Source organism: Indicator indicator, chromosome 23, assembly GCF_027791375.1.
Source record: "Indicator indicator isolate 239-I01 chromosome 23, UM_Iind_1.1, whole genome shotgun sequence".
Lineage (NCBI taxonomy): Eukaryota > Metazoa > Chordata > Aves > Piciformes > Indicatoridae > Indicator > Indicator indicator.
This window is the reverse complement of record NC_072032.1, coordinates 9,798,363-9,820,147: the sequence shown is the minus strand read 5'-3', so window position 1 is coordinate 9,820,147 and position 21,785 is coordinate 9,798,363. Positions and strand designations below refer to the sequence as shown.

Here is a 21,785-nt window from a genome sequence, read left to right as displayed (position 1 = left end):
GAAAATACAGGAAAATCAGTGCAAAAAATGATCAAAATGTACCGAAGGAACATCAAGTCCTCTCTGCCAGAATGTGCATCATAAAACAGAGATTCCATCTACTGCACCATGAGCTGACAAGAATCGAGAAGGCAGAATGCACACTGCTAATGGCACAGTCTACAATTACAGCTATTTACACTGGCAGATGAATGAGATCCAAGCAATCCACGTCTCATTTAAACTGCACACTTCATTCATTCTTCCTCATTCTTTTACTGAGTTTTACATAACTTCCTCTTCCCTAACTGATACTTTGAATGGAAGGTGCCCTCATGAGTCTGTATTTGCACGAGCAGCTTTTTTGGAATTAAGAAAGTTCTTTTTCTTTTTCCTTGGAGAATTATGCAAAGCAAGCACTGGCTCACTCAGCTCCCGGAACAAAAACACCTTCTCCCCTGTGTCTAATAGCTCAATGGCTTCCACAGTTGCAGTGCTCAAAGGAACAGGTGGAGCAGAATGTTCCATAGGAAGATGTGTAGGCGAACATCCAAGATGAATGAACGATGTTTTTTCCAACAGGGCAAGCTGCTTCTTCGTTATTATGCTGCAATAATGAAAAATTTGAATTGGAAAGTGAAAACTTGCAACTGAAAAGTGAAAACTTGGTCCATAAAAGCAAAAATTCCTGTATCATAACCTGATATAGAAGTGGGGACTTTGGAAGCTGAAGAAAATCATGTTTCAATGGAGAGAATTGTGATTTCCATTCCAGTCCCCGATAATTCACCTATCATTTAGTAAGATTCAAAACTGCAGAAGGGAAGGTAACCTCATACTAAACAACCAGAGGGAAGATGGGCAACGAACACAAACAATGTGTGAATTTTGTGGAAAACCTTTTTAAGCACTTACTATTGTCGATTAGTATATATAAATATGTTTTAGGGAAGATAAGCACCAAACAGCAGAACAGTGTCAGCAAATGGACTTATTTCCTAACAGATCTAAGAGGAATCTTTGAAGAGTAAATGAAATATTAAAAAAATCACTTTTGTTTGTTCCTGCTTTCTCCTTACCTGTCTTTTCTCTGGTTTAGAGAAGGGATCTTTCCCAAACTTCTGTTAATCAAATCTTGCCTTACTTTGTTCTCCAATGCACGCCAGAACTCTTGGTTCTTCCTGAAGGATTGGGAAAAAAAAAAAAATCCCAGCAGCAAATCCCCAAATACACATCCTCCTCCTTCTGATTTCAGCTACCAAACCCATGTCAGCAATACCACGAACACAGTCAGTGAGAGCATGCAAGTATTTTTGCTGCCCTGCCACCAATCATTTAAATCATCTAAGATCACACCTCAGGGCATGATTCCAACAACCCTTGTCTGTTCCTTGTCAGCTCTTATCTGACAACTAGAGGGCCCAGTGCCACAACATCTGCTTTCCTCTCCTTCCCATGTCTTGGCAGGGAGTCGTGAGACTGAGTCCTCGGGAGCATCTCTCAATGCACAGCTATCCAGCTGGTGCTAATGGGGATAAACAGGAGGGATAAAGACCCTGGGAGACTATCTGACTCTGTGAGTAAAGGCAAAAACAGTGGTCACTTGGGACTTTGGTAATGAACTACAAAAGGACAGGCATCTGGAAGGCTAAAAAACCCCTTATTAGGAAGGAAGACCTCCTTTCTATCTTCAGGAGCTGTAGACACCTGAAATCCAGCATCCTGTGAATATTATAAGTACAAAAAGCTGTATAGGAAATAATTTAATACACTCCAAGTAAAGTCAACAGAAAGAAAATTATCAGAATAAAATTTATAAATCTATAAGATAGCTGTTAGATTCATAAAGTTGTAAAATTTATTAATCGATCAATTTATTATAGCCAAAGCATTTCACAAAATAAGGTAGCATTTTCAAAGTACTTTTACTCCACAAAAATATTTCAAACAGGAAACTTATGCACCTGATTTTTTTTTCTATTGCTGTTGATCTCCTTGCCCAGCAAATACCTATATATGTTAAGCAATAAAGTGAAATATCACTTACTTTTTCTTACAGCTGCCTGACTCATCTGCGTGACTTTCATTTTCAGCAACACCACCTGAACATTTACTGATGGAATCCAGGAGAGAAAGAACCTCACTTTGTGGACTGGAGGGCAGCAACAAGTTCAGAATCCTGTGCAACATCCCCATTGGTACCCTCATCACTTTAGCTAAATAACCTGCCAGCTGGAGCTCCTGGAGGATTAATGAGGATAGATAAATGCAACACTGAAAATGTGTTAGCAAATTTCCATTAGTAGCATTAAAGAATTATTCATTTTGGAAACAAAAAAAAATATATTATTGAAAAGCATGCTAGTGATGACAGTTTTGGTGTCACTTGGCCATAGTCCCATGTTCACTGTTTCTACCATACTAGCCCATAAATATCAACAGTTGTCCATTTCATTCTGGACAGAGGCAATGTAAATGTTAAAAAACTAGTTCATCTTAGTGTAGGTGCTTAAGGTGTGTACTTGATGCTCTTTGGTCTGAAAAATCATAATGTGACCATATTCTAGCACTTAAGGTTTAGCTAATTTAATTTCTGGACTGTACCATTAAAACAAAATCCTTTCAAGATAGCAATGAAGCAATATAGCATTTTTTAGTCTGTAAAATTAGGGGAGGGAAATAGCCTCTAAATCCTAATGACATATTGACATGGCTGAGCATGTGTTCAACCACTCAACAAGGTTCATCCTCTCTTCACACCAGATTCTGCGAAACACTCAGAGAACAGCTTGCAACATTTGCTGAGAGGTGAAGGAAACATCTGGTTTTGTTTTGGTGTTTTCCAAACATCCTCTTTTTTCTGGCCCAAAGGACAGTGGTACAGTGTACTCACATAGTGTTCAAATAGGCCAAATTCAAATGTAGGTCTTCCCTAGACAATCAACTAGTCCCATTTCCTGCCTCCCCCTCCAAACACCAAAATCTTCTTGTTATTTTCTGCTCTGCTGTCAAAACTACTGTGTCCTCAGAGCTATTTCTGCAGATTTTTTCATGCATATCAAATACAAAAAATCTACAACATATTGAGGACTATGTGGAAAGAAGAGAGTAGAGCAAATTAAAGCAAGGTAAACACCTCAGATACAAGGAAATTGCTGCTGTTGTCTGTTCAAACCATTCACGTATCTTAGGTAGCCAAGGTCAAGCAAAATGTGCCAGACTTTCAGGGTGGCTGATGACAGCTGAGCCACTTTGGCTCTGTAGACCCTCCTATAAATCACTGATGGGGCAGGTGAATACAAAGCACATGTCACATAAAACCCCCACAAGCTCCCACTATGCAGCAAGACGTCCCATTTCTGTGTCTGCAGTGGATTCAAAAATGTCAAAAGCTGCCTCTTTTTTGCATGATGAAATTTCAGAGGAGCAAATGCACCTAAGAGAGCTGAGTGTTAAGTGAATCTTCTACTTTGAAAGAAGCTGTTTCACCAAAACAGTGTAAAGGACAATTCTTTCTGCTAAATAAATGTAAAAATCAAAGCAATCACCCTCAAAGTGGCCTTACCTAACCTGAATTCAGATGGCCATACAAAATAAAGAAATCAGTCAATCAGTCAATCTCCTTTTCCCACAACCATTCTCTGAGTAAAGAACACCTCTCCAAATAGCAGGAAAAGGAGTCACTTCCTAGAGTTTCCTGGGTTCTTCAGTGTTTGTTGTTACAGGTTTTCCATGGAAACCATTGAGATACTAGAACGAACAACAAAATCCTAAGATTGATGAGAGGTTAGTTAGTTGATATGGCATCTAAAATATCCAATATTTTCACCCAAACAAGCACCAAAGTTACGAAAAAAAATGCCTGTTGGGGCTACTCAGAGCAGGAAATTATTTAATTCTTCTCTGGAGAGGAATGTAAATAAAAGCTTAAATCTTAATACAGACACCTAAGTTTAATTCCTATAGTTGTACACAGACTGTGTTGTACTTCTGGTCTTTAAAAAGTATTCTTAGAGAAACTTAGAAAGAAAAAAAACATTTAAGTGAGAAAAAAAGAGACACATTTCTGTTACCTATTCTGCCTTTTAGGCTGAATTGTCTTTAACAGTAATTTATATGTGGAGGATTGAAACGTCACGACTTCAGCACTGCTCTCCTCTGTAAGTTTCCTCTTTAAAATGTTCTTTTCTCCACTCTGACCCTTGCCTTTCTACATCAAGGATGACTTGGGCTGAGAGGCAACCCTTAATGCTCTTCTAATGCAGCAGAGTTCATAATTAAGTAACCTGCAAGGTGCCACAGTGCTATCAACAGTACCAGAAGTGGCACAGACACCCACCAGCCAGGTGCATCTAGCAGGAGTATGGCAAAAGGAGTGCTGATGTGTGACCATGCACCAGCACTGAGCAGTGCTTTCAGATACTCACAGCCACCCAGATCAGCTTGCAGAAGTGGGAAAGACAGGTGAATGTGCATGAAAACAGAGGAATGGTCACATTAGGCAGACCAAAAGCCCTCCAGGGTGGGGTGAGTTTGATTCTTCTTGTAGTATGGTACCACAAAGAGCAGAAATTCATTTTTTTCGTAACATCTAATGGATTCAAATGCTATTTGTGCCACCAACAGCCTCATTTGTATTCTCTGAATTGGTCAAAATAAAAACAGGAATGAATTGTAGTTTACAAACAGGAGAATTAAGTATTTGGACTGAGCAATGTTTATTTAAACAACTGCAAGAATCAATGAATCTGATCCATGCTGTACCTCCAGCTTACTTCGACAGTCTGCCCGCATCATCTGTTGTCTCTAAAATGCAACTAGTGCACCTGGGGCTATAGCTCTGAGCTTATCTAAAAGTAACTTCTCAGCCAGAGGCTGAGATCCTGAACTCAATATCATTCAAGCAAATCTTTTTTTTTTGACCTAGATCTGCCTCCATAAAGATGTAAGCTGCAACATGAAACGCAGGAAAGTAAAACTTATCTGGTTTTGCAGAGAGGTCTACATCCACAATTCTGAAAACCAATCTAAAGGGGAAAATCCTCTTTAGAGCAAAGGAGGAATGTGAGATACAGAGGTACAATAGCTATAGTTTCCTCACAGTTACCAATATAATGTCTTCTATACATTTTAAGGAAACAGGAGGGGAAAAGACTTAAAAATCAGTTTCTGTATTAACTCACAAGATAAGGATATCTAAAAGTAGGAACATGTTACACTGTGAGCCTTAAATTGATTGATAAATTACTATTCCACTAAGCACATACTTTACAGTTGAATTAAGAGAAGTCAGATTTGGAATTATTGTTGGAATTATTATTCTATTGTACTTGCAGAGAAAATAGAAAACAAAAAAGAAAGGTTTTGTGTAATTTCAAGAAACTATGTCCCAAAATATCTCTGGACTGCGTTTTTTTATGACTAAGTATAAACACAAAAACTTCAATGGTGTATCTAATGCATATTTACACAAATTAATTGTTTCTTCAGGGAAACTTAGGAGCAAAACATAAAGCAGAGTCCCTCAAGTATACAATGGACAGCATGTCTAGTTCTTCAGGTGCAGTGAGGTGACAGTAGCAGTGTCTTCAAGATACCAAATCTGTAATTATCAATGGTCAGTGTTCACCTGCTAGGCTGCTAAGAGGGCTTGGAGCTGTGAAAATTTTCACATACTCTGTTTGCATGCATCTGTCATCTGAAAAACAATGATGTTAATCTCTCAACTTGCATATGTCATGCTGTTCAGATGCTTTTTTCACAATGTATCTGTGCCAAAGAAACCTAATGACAATGACAGGCAGACAAATATTGTCAGCAACCGGAGCAGTATTTCTACCCATGCTGTGGACAAGCTTCTTCCTAGACATGCAGTATGATCTCTGGGAATGCAGGATGAGAAGCATCAGTAGCCACCAAACTTTCTAGGACAGAAAGCTACAATAACATGGCAAAACCAGCACATTCATGGTTAATTGTAGTCAGACTGATAATAAATATGATTAAAACTTCCAAATGAAAGAGAGATTGGAAGTCTTTGAACTGCCAGTGAGCAATTGCATTGTGCATCACTTGACTCTTCTCAGGTTTGATTTTCAATTATTAAAATGTTCTTATCTTGTCCCATAAGTTGTTTTTTTTCCCCCTCAATTCTCCTCTTTATTCCCCTAGGGGTGAGGGGATCAGTGGCTGCCTGGTGCTTAGTTGCCAGTTGAGGTTAAGCCATGACAATAATAAAGCTTTAGGAGTTCTTGAGGGAAATTCCTTACCCAAGTGAGTGTAAAGGTCTTAAAATATGTGCTAGCTTCCAGCTGAAACTCCAAACACAGGTATAATACACAGGAGAGCATCTGACCTCAAATAGACATCTAAATCAGGAGAGGACAGAGTTCAGAAAACTGAGCAGAAACAAGCTGAGACACAGAAGCTGACAGACTTCTAGTCTAAGTGGCCCCTCCTTGGCTGGCTGACCTCTTAAGCTCTCAATTCATGATACAGCTAACTGTAACCATGCCAGCCCCTAAGAGAGAAGGTACCTGAATGGTAAAAGCTGTGGCACTGAATCTCTTTCCTGATGCCTATCTCAACCAAGACCTGCAGACAAAATTTGGGGACAACACTGATTTTGATTTTCAACACCTTCTGTGAAACTGACGGGCAGCCAGCAAACAGCAAATTACCTGAAGAGGTGATGCTCTTTTTGAAAACAATATGAGTAATGATACTAGAAAATGTAACTAGCAGTCCTTCTATCATTTAGTATTGTAACACTATCAGTGCAAATCCTTTCTAACACTGACTAAAGCCTAAGCAAAAGCCTTGCCTCATTACATGAAAATCAGGCTGTAGATCTGTCTGGAGACCAGAAATTTAGGCAATTTAGTTTTCTCCACAGAATGAAACGCAATAGGACAGCCCCTGGAAAGGATTTGTAAGTGAACAAAAAGAAGTGTAACTCAGTAACATTCAAAAGGCTGAAAGTAGTTTAGATTTAATGCAAGTGAATGACAATACCAGCTCCAAAGAGCAGAACTGGTAGAGACTATTAGCAGAACTGGGTCCAAGTACATCTGCAAGAGTTCCCAAAAAAGCAAGAAAAGCTGATTTCTGGATACAGCTGTAATTTAAACTTGGAAGCTTTGTTCAATTTCATGCTTACCTGACTATAAAGTGCCCAAAACGCATCCATTTCTATATTTTCCAGGAGATCTTCCAGCACTGCACAATTCCACTGCTCATCTCTCAAGCTGAAGTGAAAGACAGAATTAACACTGAACTCTGCCCAAGGGCAATGACCGTGTGATAGGAAACAATATCTGAAAGTCACCCGTTCAGGAAACTTATCTTTCTGTCAGCCAAGTTGGGTGAGCAGCATAACTTCTAAACTAAGCCAACCTCTCCTCTGTTTTCCCTCTGAACCACCAAGCAAACATCAGAGCAGAATCTAAGGCTACCATCTTGTACCAAATTTAAATCTGGAATGGCTCCAAAGCAACATGATTCAGCCTGTCTCCATCCTCTTCAAATTTTAACACCACATTTTATGGCAAGTTGGGGATCTTTTTGTTGCTAGAATATAACAGTAAACAGTTAACTTCCTCACTACTGGTGATTTTTTTTTTTTGTTCGTTTCTGGACCAAATCATGAAGCCATTCTTCTGCCATTTGAGAAAAGTACAAAACTTGTTTCTTCCACCATTTTTTTCAGATAAATAGTGAAGACTGCTTACAGTTTCTTTAAAGGCTTCCTGCAACAGGAGAGTTGTTAACCTACATCGAGTAGAGCTGCAGCCCTTTGAGAATTACAACATGCTTAAGATTGCAGTACCTCCACTCAAAGACTATCAAAGCCATTTTAACTATATCAGTTGTTTCACAGAAAAGCCTCCCTGTGATAGAAAGCACCCTCTCAGCATCTTGCCTTGAGATGTGGCATGCTTTTAACACTGTGCAATGCACATGGAAATGTAATTTCTGACTCCTGCAACCCTAATGAATGCAATGAAATATTTTCCAATTTTGCAAATTATCCCTCATTTTAACAAGGCAACCTCCACAACAGATATTTCTATACACTTCTCATGAAACTTTTTTTTTTCTTCTCCTTTTGTCACTGAGACTTTTACTTAAAAACTGGCCAGGGAAAAGTGGAATTGAGCCTGTCTCTGAAGAAGAGTTTATATATTCCATCAAAAATGATTGTTTGAGAGGGAATTCAGTCTACAGTGTGACGGTGGAGAAGGAAATTCAGTTTAAATTGTCTCAGCTACTTTCTCTGACCCAGTAGATCAGGTTCCACTGAAGTCAAAACCTCTGTTCTTGGAGATGGAAGGAACAGGATTAAAATTCTTCTCCTTCTTGCTGCTAAGGAGTATTGTTATTTCCCACTATGCTCATCAAGAAATGGTGATTGCTATGTATCATATCACAATCTATGTGCAACTAAGTTATTATTATTATTTCATGTTTCTTTTTTCCATATTCTCAAGACTCCTCAGATATGCTCTGGGTCACATCACAAAGCTGCACTGTTCAAATACAGATATGCAGTCCCTTCCCAACATAGCAGAACGTTCAGCCTGCTCTTTGTCCTATCTTATGGTCTATAAGGACTGCAGTGACTAAACCTGAGAGCAAAGCACTTACCTTTGCTGGTGCAGATTTATGAAGTGGCTACACTTATTCATGGCCTGTTGTAGTAGAGCTGTCACCTGTCTGTCTGCATTCGCTTCCACAGCTTCACCTGAAAGTTCCAGTCCATCCAGGGTCCACCTCTGCTTACTCATTAGATGCTGCTGCTGAGCTGACTCCTTATTGAACATCTCATACTCCAGTTTCCTGTCCAGTTCTTCAATCTCCTAGAGGTTCAAAACATGTAACGATAAAAAGTCGTAATTTCACTTGGCATAATTTAATTTGGAGTGAAGAATAAAGATGGTATCAGAATTTCTGATATTAGCTTATTCATTTCTTGTTCTCCCAGCCACTTGCAGTCATTCCACTTCTCAGTTCGCTGCACAGCTTCAGCAAACATGACTTGCATGCTATGACTACCAGAACAGTGCTGCATCATATGTGACAATTTTCATTGTGCTAGAGGCTGACGTTCTCTGAAACAAATTCATCTATAAGCAGCATAAAGCCCCTGAAAAACCTTGATAAACTCAGGCTGATCAGTTTTAGCTATACTGAATCAACAGAGGTTTGAAGTTAACAGACCATAATTCACAGTTATCGTGGCAAAATTAGGGTTAAAATACAATGCTCTAAAAATCAAAGGGCTAAAGCTCAAAAGGCTAAAACCCAAGAAGCTAAAACCCAAAATCTTAAGTAGACTGTATTCCTCATTGGTTGGAGCTCTCTTTGGTTGGAGTCAAACTAGACCTTAGAAAGGCTTCATATTCCAATTTTCCAAGCCATTGTTGCTTGACCTCAAGTTTTAAGTTGCTTAGTATCTCACTGCCCTACTTCCCAACCTGCACCTGAAATAAAATTCCAGATTTCAACCTATTCCTCCACCTTATCAGATATATTCACTCTACAGACTCATTGCAGCATGTTGTCTCTAAGTAACTGCACACTCCCTGGTCAGTAAGATTTGACATTGGAGCTTAGATCCACTCTCCTAACACCAAAACCAAGCATTGACTTTTTATCTCTGAGAGGATGAAGCAAGCTGACAGATAGCCAGACATGTTTGTTGACTGATGGTGTCAGCATTAAGGAATCCTGTGTAATCTGATAGATTTGTTTTAAAGTAACAGGTGCTAAAATTTGCCAGTCAGTGGAACAAAGAAATTGGACAAAAACACAGCGAAAGAGAGAGGTTTGATGACTAGTCCCTGTAAACGAAGTCTAACAGGCACTTTAAGTAATGCAGCTTTTCCCCCAAGAGAGAGCTCAGCTGTGTTCTTGCATTTTGAATAAAGGATCCAGTGTTAGATACTTTAGGTCTCCCTTCTGTCTTTCAATCCTTTTTCTTCATCTGTTCAAGAACAGAGAAGCTATCAGCAACCTCTTTGCAGAGTCCCCTTATACTTGCTCCATAACAGTAAGTAATTCCAGGTTACATTGTTTTAATACTTCACCTAAATACAACTTTCACTATTTCCTACAGATTTAATACAAATGTAAGCAAAATTGGAAGCATATAAGCATTCTAACTGCCATTCTAAGAGAAATTGTAGAGATGACAGCATTAAAATTTAACCAAGAGTTTTCACAGCAATAGCTGTCTAATGATGCCCTCTAGCAAAGAGGTTTTGCTCTCAAAAATCCATTTTGTTTGTTCTACTTCATTGGTCTTCCAAGCCTCACTTGGATGGTTGCAAATAGCAGATTAAAAAAAAAAAATCCTTATGAATACACAGCACTGAAGTATTAAAAAAAGATTAGAAATGTGGCACATACCAAGTACATAATCAATATGATGATGGGAAGAGGCTTTTCCAGAGTTTCTACTGTGTAAACTGCACTGAGTGTGCTCGGAGGTAGATGGACAGGTAGAATTCTGTACATAGAATCTTTAAAAACTGTACCATGAACAATTTTGTAACACAGTCATGAAAATTTACAAACTACCTCAAGTCTTGACTCACAACCACTTTCCAATTCTTTCTTGTGAACAAAAAAACTTTACTATTAATCAAGCACCAAAATGCTGCTCTTTGTTGACTGTAGACCTCTGAATGCTACTATAATAAAAATTAATAATAGGCAATTTTCCCTGGCTCTAATCCTTTCTTTATTTCTTTTACTGAGTGTATTACAGTGCAGAAAACCACAGAAGAGGGGAAGAGGAGGCTGAAGGGAGACCTCATCGCTTGCTCTAACTATCTGAGAGGAGGTCAGAGACAGGAGGGGGGCAGCCTCTTCTCTCTGGTGGCAAGCCACAGTACTAGATGAAATGGTTGCAAGCTGTGCCAGGGGAGGTTTAGGCTGGATATAAGGAAATACTTCTTCACTGAAAGGGTTCTCAAACATTGGAATGATCTGCCAATGGCAGTGGTGGAGTCACCCTCCCCTTGAGGTGTTTAACCAGCATGTGGACCTGGTGCTTAGGGACATGGTTTACTGCTGACCCTGCTGTGCTGAGTTGAAGGTTGGACTGGATGATCTTCCAACGAAAGATACTCTGATTCTGTGAAAACAAAAGACAGACCACCAGGAGCTGCAAACCAGCACAGCTAGATCAAAGTCAAATTAGCTACTGTGATAGTTACTGTGCCCTAACAGGAAATTTTCCTTTTCACAACTTCATTACTTACAGGATTATGAGCTTCTAAAATCTGAACGCATTCCAATTTTGACAGGGTTTTTGATGTGTTCAGCTGTTCGAACAGTAAAGCTTGTACATTTATGGCAGCACTATATAGCTCCAGCATTTTGGACTTTTTAACAGTCTTTTGAAAGGCTAAAGAAGCAACATGCTCTCCAAGGTTATTTTCCAGATCACGTAGCTGATGCTCTCTCTCAAGCAGCACCTTGTACTTAACCTAGAACACCAAAAGATAACAAGATTAACAGAAAACTTCACATGCATGCTCAAGATTTTACTACTCTGTAATTATCAAGCAGGATTAAAACAGCAAAGAAATCAATCCTGTTATCTTACAATGTGAAACACTGCTTTAACAGTGCTTTTATCATGGAATTTCAAGCTTCTATCAGAAATTTTCTCTGTAACTTTTATCAATAAGGGACCTGCTAAGTGTGACTGTGTATCAATACAAATTCTGTTATCCAGTAGAGACAGCTACATTTAAAATGTGATTTGGAACCACATATGCTGGTCATATTCTCATTCATGCTCATGGGATATTCTCCAAAGGCTCCATTATATCATCTGGAACGTCCTTGAATACCAGAGATAGAAGGTGACCTTCAGGACAGATTTCCTCCTAATGTGAATTCAGCCAATAACAACACAAGAGTAACAAATCATCCTGCAGACACTAAGTAAAAGCAAGATTTACTATCCTGATATCTTTACCAAATTTCCATCTTAAAAGATTCCTGCTAACAGAATAAATTGATCTTGAATAATGTAGATGTGTGACACTAAATAGTAAGCAAGCTTATGGGTTACAAATAAACATACAAGATATTTCAGTTAGGAGGAGAATTCAGCTCAGAGATCATTCGGGGAATATAGTCACCAAAATGCTAAAAGGTAAGCTGCTATTTTAGTGCATGGGAGGCAGAGATGTCCAGTGAAAAGCAAAAGAGATGGCCAAAACTGGGAGTTTATGGAAAATGAGCTGAGCTGCCTTCCAGTGCTATTTCAAAAAAAGCAGATGACAGTTTCCTTAGGATAGATCCACAAATATCCATTGCTTGTTTACGTGTTTTCAGTAGGAAAAAAAATGAACACTAACAGCTAAAATACTATTTTGTTACATCCATATTCTACATTCTTTGCAGGCAGGCAAGAAACAGATTGAAGCAAATTCATGGCCTTTTATTTTCTGTAGAATGCTTTTTACTGACACAGTCCAGCAGTTCCCATCCTACCAGTACTGATTGGAAATCAAAGATAAAAACTACCACAGAACATCATGACTTTGATACAGACTGCACAAGACAGCCAATCCCTTCCTGACTCATTTTTTGGGGGAGAGTTTGGTTGGTTGGTTTGGTTTATCTCACCAAAGCAAATTTATTTTCAAAATCCAAAGTGTTATTTCAAGGTAAGAGCCAGTGACATCAGATTAAGGTCTAGAAACAAGGCTATTAAACATCTCAGTGCCAAGGCAAATGTTTAAAACAACAATTATTATAATATCATCATTATCATCTTTCTTCAAAAGTCTGTGCCCAAGACTAATTTCTCAAATAAGACTCAAGCTGAATTGTTATGCTACTGATTGCTGTGACACAAGACAATGTTCCCAAAAGCAATTAGCAATTTTCAGAGCCATATTGTCTGACTGTCCAATTTTTAAACATCTCAGTTGTGAGGTTTCCATTAATTTTCCCTCACTCCTCTTTTCAGTGGTGAAAGTTGTTGCACTCTTAGGTGACTCTTGAAGAGAGGATGGAATGGAAGACATGTTAACAAAGAGCAGACAAAATACCTACTGAAGGAAGGGAAAGACTTTCTATCCAATTCAGCTAGACACTTAGCTGGCAACAGCTGCTATCTAGCTGTTGAGATGCAGAGCTGACATCACTTTAAGATGCCTGTGAACTGAGTTGGGTAAGTAATGTCAAAAGTCACCTTTTGAAATTTGTGAAATGTTGAATTTTGAGTTTACTTAAAAGCAGGAAAATTAAGATGGATAAGAGCAAGCAATGCTTTTGCCACATGAGAATAAATGATTTGTGTTATGATTTCACTACAATAGTACCTATTCAAGGAATGGGAAAAGAAAAATCATTCAGCCTTCCTGACTAGAAGCAAAGTTTCATTTTCAGCAAAACTAATGTTTAGAATCTATGTGATGTTCCCTATTCAACCTATTTGTATAGCTTCCTATCTAACAGAAATTATTACAACACTACTAGCTTGAATGAGTTATGACATTATGCACACACTGAGGAGCTGGCCCTTCTTTTATTCCAGCTATTATTTACAGGTCTAAGATACTGCCTGCCAGAAGACACACATTTTTACAGGATCTCAAAGAAGAGGAAAATATGGTCTTGAAGTATGATTTGCTTTATATGACACAAAACTGGCATGTAATATCTGAAAGCTGCCATTGTGGTTTAGGAACAGGATGTCCTACAAAGCTTCAAAAATTCAGACAAAAATTACACAGAGATGTTTTGACAGGTGTGTGCACACAAATGAAATTAAAGTTTGCTTCTTTCTTCATAGGAGGCTCAGTTTCAGACATAAGGATTTTAAATGAATTATACATATATGAAATCTGGGGATAGTTGAATGAATAATGAATAGGTAAATGAGTAAATGAGTGATCACCTTTAGTGTAAGTTTGAACCCAGTAAAATGAATAATGAATAAGGATGGAAATGCAGTTTGACAACTCAAGTTCACTTACAAGGGGACACAAGAATGTAGATTTCAGTTGTAGCTGAATTGGAAGCCAAAAGAGATGACACTGATGACTAAACACACTTTTGTCAAACTCTTCAAGTAACAGGAGGTTTCTATGCTACGTTCAGTATATGCCATGACTCATGGTCGAAACTGCAAAACTAGATATTATTTGCATATTACTAAGTAAGAAGCCATATGTTCAGGACACCCAGATGCATGGGAGTGATGTTCAGCCTTATCATTCCGCATCTATTCAACATTATACAGTAAACTGACTGCTCTTAACCAAACCAAAGGTTGCATTACTCAGCTGGAACCACTATCTACCTGTAGCTACATGAGTGCCTTTCTGCCTCTTGTCAGTTCTGAAATCACAGCTCTGCAAACAGGAACGTGAAAATCAAAGAATCAAGGAATGGGTTGGGTTGGAGGCAACCTTAAAGATCATCTAGTTCCAATCCCCCACCATGGGCAGGGACATCTTCCTCTAGACCAGCTTGCTCAAAGCCCTGTCTAACTTGGCCTTGTCTAACCTCCCTTCCATGGAGGGGGCATCCATGACCTCCCTGAGCAACCTGTTCCAGTGTCTCACCACCCTCACTGTAAAGAATTTCTTCCCAACATATAGATTAAATCTCCCTTCTTCCAGCTCAGAGATGTTCCCTCATCCTATCACTACAAGCCCTTGTAAAAATGCCTCCCCAGCCCTCCTGTGGCTCCCTTCAGGTACTGGAAGGCTGCTCTAAGGTCTCCTTGAAAGCTTGCAAGCAGATGTGACTTCACTGTGACACAAAAGGTGACTTCAAATATTGACTACAAACTAAATTATAAACTAATTCTACACTAATATTCCTTGGCCATTCTTGAAGCCTTTCATCATACCAAATAGAAGACCATAAAATACCTCTTGACATTGTACCATTTGACATGATATTACTAGAGTGTCCGAGTAATTTGGTTATGATGAATCAGCTCCTGTAAGTCTGAACATTTGCTGCTGATTCCACCTGAAACACTCAAATTACATCAAACATTGTCAGTGCTGTGAATGCATTATGATTAGTCCACTGCTTGGAAGCACTGACTTCTACTTTACAAATTTAGTGCAGACTAATTGCTAACTAGTGTTGTCTCAGTCCTAAACATTACAAATAAAGGGAATAATCTGAAAATGTCCTTGATTACTTGCAATCTCAGAAACACTTCTCATGCAAGTCTTATTACTAGGGGTTTTAAGTCCAGCAGGGAAAACAGACTAAAGAATGTCAGTATTTTTACCACTCTGTTTCTTCTGAACTCTTTCAGAACGGAAAACCTACTTCCTCACTCACATGATGGCTCAAACCAGCTATGAAACACAAAAGAAGTAGATACAGCTTGCTTTTGAAGATTTTCAAAGCAAGGTCAGTGCCACTCTCATCCTCCAAGACTAGGCTTTGAATTTCTCACCACAGCCTCCCAGCTCTCTGCCTCTTTTCCATGAGTTTTCTTTCTCTGCCGTGCCTGTTTTACAGCATTACAAAACACATCCTGCTGCTGCTTTCATAAGCATTAGCTGGAAACCATTTTACAACCATCCTGTAGTGAGACAGAACCCATGACAGCACTGAAGGGAGAAATACAAGAGAGCCATACTGGGAACAGGTTGCCCTGACAGGTGGTAAAAGCCCCATCCCTGGAAATATTCAAGGTCATGTTGGATTAGAGGCTCTGATCAACTTGACCTAGTTGAAGATGCCCCTGCTTATTGCAGGGGGGCCAGACTAGATGACCTCTGAAGACCCCTTCCAATTCCCAGTCTATGATTCTGTGATTTAATGTTTCGAAAACCTTACTAAGGAAATTACAGGCTCTAGGGGAGTCATGCCATCATGTGCATGCCAAGCCTCAAAACCCCCAGAAGAAAAAAGACTGAGACATGAAATCAGTTCTGTAACTAAGGCACAAAAATAAAAACAAAGCCGAAACTATTAAGTTTGAAATGTAGCATCTTGACAAACACAAGCAAGAGCAGGGAGAGATACATCATGCCACTACACTACATGTCTTTTTTATCTAGTTCTTACTCACACTGACAGGAAACTGTCATTATTTACTTACTAAGGATTTATGGTTTGACCTCAGTGCAGAAGAAATTTGAACTTACCTTATCCAAATTTTCATCTTTCATCAAGTCTTCATAAATGAAAATTTTGTCCTGTAAAGATTTCTTCAGAAGATCTATCTTATTTCTATTCCTGGATCCTGTTTTTTTCATTTTATTATGCTGCTGTAAGAAGATGAGCACACAAAGCTTTATTTGCAAGAGGCAGATGAGGATGCTAATATTATTACTTGTTGTTATTGGCAAGTCCACCAATGAATGAGACATTTGGCAAGGATGACTTTCACTGAGAAAATATTTCTGAAATGAAGGTGCTGCCTATTGATTCAGAAGATTCCTTTCAGACATTCAAAGTTGGAAATTTTGACTTTAATTTCTTTCAAGAAGAATGACACATTCAACCCTTTCCATGAAAACTGCTAGCACATAACTGGGAGTTTTAAACAAGCTTTAGCAGTGACAATAAGAGAAGATTTGAGCTGATCTGTTGTGTCCTCAGCATGGTTAAAAATGAACAAAGAATATTAATTTAGGAACAACATTGTTTTCAAGGCACAGTATATGAATCACAAATGAACCATGATACTATTAAGGGGCACCGTTCCATGTAATCAAATTATTCTTGACCTTTCTATTTCTTTACAAGAATATCAACTAAGTATAACAGACTCTTGGGGAAATGATAACATCTGTTCAGCTATAAGGCTTTTGCAAAGTCATTTCCCTTCTTTAGTACTTTCCAAATTATTAAGGTTTTGAACTAGGTTAATTCCTAGCACAATTAACCCAAGTTAGCTTACACATTTAGAAAACGTAACTGAGAGAGGCAAAGTCCTCCTTTTTATGATGGTATCAGATACAATCCATACAGGATACACTTTTTCCTCCTACTTAATAGCTTATGGTTCCATAGACTTTACATATTACTGAAGGAATTAAGACATCTCACCCCTTTCCTATGTGGACAAGACACTGTGGGTCATTGCCCTAAAAAACCTCCCTAAACCTTTCTTTGATTTAGTGACAAATTTAGTACTGTGTAGGGACTCCCAGAAAAAACTCAATCTGAGCTGTAAAGGACCCAACTTGTCCCTGGTGTTCAATGCCAGGCTCAGCTCCCCTCAGTTTTTTGGTATTTCATCTGCCTCTCTTCAAAAATGCAGCCATTTCAGCCACCTATCTGCTTGTTTCCATCTATGTTACCTTCTTGGGAACGCTGGAGGACATGCAAGTAGGAGTATGTGAAGAGAATATTTATCCAACTGCTACCCAAACAATTACCTTTAAGGCTCAGCAAAGTCCACACAGACAGCAGAAGTGGGCACTGCTGTGATACCCATGGAGAAGCTATGGACCCACACCTGCAGCTGAGGCTAACATCCTGTGGATGCACCCAGGAACCCCCTGCACATCCCCACACTGATCACACATTGGTCCCACCTGTTTATTTGTCATTGCTAAATTCTGATCGACCTTCAGCAGTTCTGCATCCCTCTGTTCCACCTCAAAAGCCTGAAGCAAGGTTCTTGCTCTTATCTTGGGCCAAGCCAAGCTGCTATCCACCTGAGAGAAGCAGCAGTGCAGCTCTTGTCTCAGTCTAAGCAATTCCTCTTGTGATAGTGAGAGGGGTAAACAGAGAAGCTGCCTGTTAAAAAAAATGAAAACCATTTGCTGTTCAGTCTTAGAGGCAATTTTACATAAAACCTGAGAGCCATGCACACAAAATTCCCATGGCAATGATCATCCTGATTTGTCTTACTCCTATTTCAGTTCACGATTCCACACATAGGTCTGAGCTGCTCAGCATGTTCAAAAGATCCTTGAAGATACTTTCAGTTCTGCATACAGAACTTCCTGAACTGTAAAACTTCATTTTCAAGGGGAAACAGTTTCTGAATATTTAAAAAAAAAAAAAAATATCAATACACAATTTTTAGCACTCTCCTATGCACAGAACCCTCCCACCTCTTCAGACAATGTAAGCCCAAAACTGAGAGCCAAAATAGAGCTAAAAGCTTCCTGTGAACTCTCCCTGTGCTGTCTCCCAGCACTTAGCAGTCACAGCTACTGAGAGGGGGAAAAATAAAATAAAACCCAGTATCTTTTTATAATAAACTCATATATGTAAGCCCTCTCATCACCAAGTCACAAGGGTTCCAACTGTTCTTTGTAAAAAAGCTTTTAGCAGTCTGAACAACACAGAAATCTATTTTAGCAGCAGTTTGAATCACTCAAAGTTCCTGTTTGGTAGAAGGAAGGTTTTCAGCAGAGAGGTCTGGGGAACTGATCCTTAGGTCAAGCTGAAATTGACTTAAAAATGAAGCATGCCAAAACCTGAATTCATCTTCCAGCTGTGACTAACCTTAGACTACACTCATCACCTTATTTGTGACTATTTCATTAAGAGTATTTAATAAAAAGTAGCATATTTTTTTTGTTTGCAAATTTTCTCTGCTTCCCAAAGAATGCATTTTTATTTAAAGCATGAACAGTAAATTTTTAAGTAGTTTTCTTTTAAAAACATATTAATTGTATTTTCTATTGGACTGATGCTTTTATTCAGTATGTCACAGGCCTATACCATCTCACCATTTCACTAAAATATTTCTGAGTTTAAAAATCTTTATTTCTGCCTACTGAATCAGCACAGTACAGCTAAATTCTAAATTAAAATGTTTGTAATGGATAAAGTTTTTCTCTTAAAGAAATTATGGCAGTTTGACTCCAAGTAACCATTTACAGCATACTTAACCATTTCTCATGTTGTCTGAAGACTTTCAGAAGAAAAACCATACCACATGACCCTATGAGAGGTGATTCTGTCACTTCACTGTGCTCTGGTAAGACCTCACCTGGAGTACTGTGTCCAGCTCTGGAGCCCTCAACACAGGAAGGACAGGGACCTGATGGATCGGGTCCAGAGGAGGGACACAAAGATGATCAGGGAGCTGGAGAACCTCTGCTACGAGGACAGGCTGAGGGAGCTGGGGTTGATCAGCCTGGAGAAGAGAAGGCTCTGGGGAGACCTAATAGGAGCCTTCCAGTACCTGAACGAGGCCTCCAAGAAGAGGAAATTTTACAAGGGCTTTTAGTTATAGGATGAGCAGCAATGGTTTGAAAATAGAGAAGAGGAGATTGAGATTGGATGTTAGGAACAGGTTCTTTACCATGAGAGTGGTGGAACACTGGAACAGGTTGCCCAGGGAGGTAGTTGAAACCCTGGAGATATTCAAGGTGAGACTCAACAGGGCTCTGAGCAACCTGATCTAGTGGAGGATGTCCCTGCTTACTGTAGGGTGAGTTGGATTAGAGGACCTTCGGAGGTCCCTTCCAACTCAAACCATTCTATGATTCTACCATTCTGTGATACACAGATATATACACAGATACATATAAACCAGTAAATCACAGTGTTGTTTTATCCATGCTTAAAAAGAACTTCAAGCACTAATGATCTTCATAAATACTGTGGACTAACTCATGGTCACTCTGATAAACAACAAAAAATCAAAAGCTACCACTCAAAATAATTACTGATGAAAACTAGAGAAGAGATCATAAACAGGAGAGCTGGCATCTGCCATTGAAACAGCAAAACTGACAGTGGACTGAACATAAGAAAGTGACAGATTTTAAACTGTTTTGATAGAACGTTGTGAAAATTCTGCTTTTTTTGGTATATTTTCCAGTGTTTTAGCGGGGAAGAAACCTAAACAGCTTATTTGTTGCTGTAGATAAAGACAGCATTGAACAAATACGCCAGGAGACACTGCAGGCTGGAATACAATTATGGAATGTTAAGCTAGAAATAGGAAACACCTGCTGGGTCATACAATCTACATAGCTGCTTATGTAGGTCTGCTCTAGCAGTATCAATAAAGAGGTAAGACAAACTAGAAAATATACTGGAATGGCTCAGAGAAAAGCATTTAAAATGCTAAAAAAACCCCATAAAGATCTTGACATGAGAATGAAAACAAGACAGATGGATTAACTGTTTTTCTTTAACAAAGCAAATATGCAATGGGCAACATTTCTTCTATTTGTTTTATAAGGTCAGACACTGTACAGCAGGCAAACTAACAAAGATGCTGTCTGGACAAAAGTGCCTGTGCAAATCTGTTTTGTTTTAGAAAAGAGGTGTGAAGGAGAAACCTTAACTAATGCTTGCTTCCCCCCCCCGCCTTTCCTCTGTTCAATTTCTCATGCCCAATACTTTTGCTCCAGGGCCAGAAAGTCTAGTTACAGAGTTGGCTCTTCCAGTTGCTTCCCCTGAAGCTATAGATGACTATTTTTCATGTTCCTAGGTCTCTAACAACACCTTTTATGAAATGGACTTTGTATAGAATATGTAGTAATGTAAATATTCAAGTAATACAACAACTAGTCATAAAAGCACTTGAAAGCTGGGAAGAAACACAGGTGAGTGGTGCAAATCTCTCAGGGGCCTTGCTGCCCAGTCTGAGAGGCACCACACACGTTGACTCTCCACTGCATCTATAGTCTCTTTCTGAGCAAGCTTTCCCAGTGGTGCCAAGGCTATCACTCAATTTCCCACCTTCCCCAGGTCACATTGTAGCAGGCAGTGATGGCCAAAATGTGTGCCTGGGACCAGCAAACGACTCTGCAAAATCACCCATGCCATGACACACCTGGCTGGGGGCTTAGCACCAGAGGCACTTGGTCAGCAGGCCAGATCAGACAAGTCTGATCTGTGGATCCTGTGAGATGAGATCACACCACTGCTGTGTATTCATGAAATAAGAGGAAATATTGTGGCAGAGCTTAAACAAGCACCTGATGAGTAAGGCTTGGCTTGTAGCTGGGAGGGATACATTTGAAATTGAACATGTGGCTAATTAGGCCCCATACACTGAATGACATTTCCAAAGTGCTGGACCTCTGAGAACAGACTGAGAATGATGATGAAAGATGCCCAAGTGAAACCTGACACAGAGCGAACAGAAATGTAAAACCACTCCACTTGCTGGGTTTCAAAACTACCATTTCCCAGGACTTCCACTGCAATGCTGGGTGTGCCTGAGAAATCGATTCCCAAGTGAACAATAGAGAACTTGTCACTAGCAATTATACCAGACAGGTGTGAGAACTCCTAGTTCATCTCTATTTGCAACAGCTAAGAAAAGGGTAGAGAGAGATACTTGCATGAATACTGATTGTTCCCAGCTCCTTAATTTTTTTTGTTCCAAAAGACTCATTTCCAGTTCTTGGCTTAGCTTCTGCCTGGCAAGCTGAAGAAGCTCTTCAGCGGCTGTGCTCTTATCATGCTCTTCCCTTTCAAGCTGTTCATGTTTAACAACCATCTCTTTTTTCTGCTCCTCCACAGCTTCCAGCAGGAACATCTTGGGAACACTGAGCTTTACCAGTTCTTGCACAAATACCCCATACTGAACACGTTTAAGCTCTTCAATAGTTTTGTCTGTTAGACTAAACAGAAGCTCTTTTAGTTCTTCACTGGCCTCAAAGTCAAGCTTTTCAGTAAGTTCTTCAAATTCAATAGCTTGATCACTTAGAAGATTTTTCCAGTGGCTCAGGTAGTGAGTAACCTCCTTAGTGGTTTTGAAGGGGTCTCCAAGTGACAGCTGCTCCTTCTGACGCTCTTTCTGCTGATTCGTTTGCCAAAAGAAGGAACAAGGTTAAGAGAAGGAACATCTCAAATTCTAGTTCTTTAAATAT

General features: G+C 39.3%; 1 protein-coding gene across 1 annotated transcript in view; it reads right to left on the bottom strand.

The window, feature by feature from the left end:
- Positions 1–312: 312 nt before the first annotated feature.
- Positions 313–21,785, bottom strand: part of EVC2 (EvC ciliary complex subunit 2) — a 59,535-nt gene continuing 38,062 nt past the window's right edge. Inside the window, exons 14-22 of the mRNA XM_054391430.1 lie at positions 21,251–21,712; positions 17,529–17,729; positions 16,131–16,253; positions 11,247–11,474; positions 8,626–8,837; positions 7,139–7,226; positions 2,027–2,220; positions 1,059–1,160; positions 313–586 (exon numbers count right to left, since the gene is read on the bottom strand). Coding sequence (XP_054247405.1) covers positions 313–586; positions 1,059–1,160; positions 2,027–2,220; positions 7,139–7,226; positions 8,626–8,837; positions 11,247–11,474; positions 16,131–16,253; positions 17,529–17,729; positions 21,251–21,712 — 1,884 coding nt within the window. The remainder of the gene's footprint in view (positions 587–1,058; positions 1,161–2,026; positions 2,221–7,138; positions 7,227–8,625; positions 8,838–11,246; positions 11,475–16,130; positions 16,254–17,528; positions 17,730–21,250; positions 21,713–21,785) is intronic.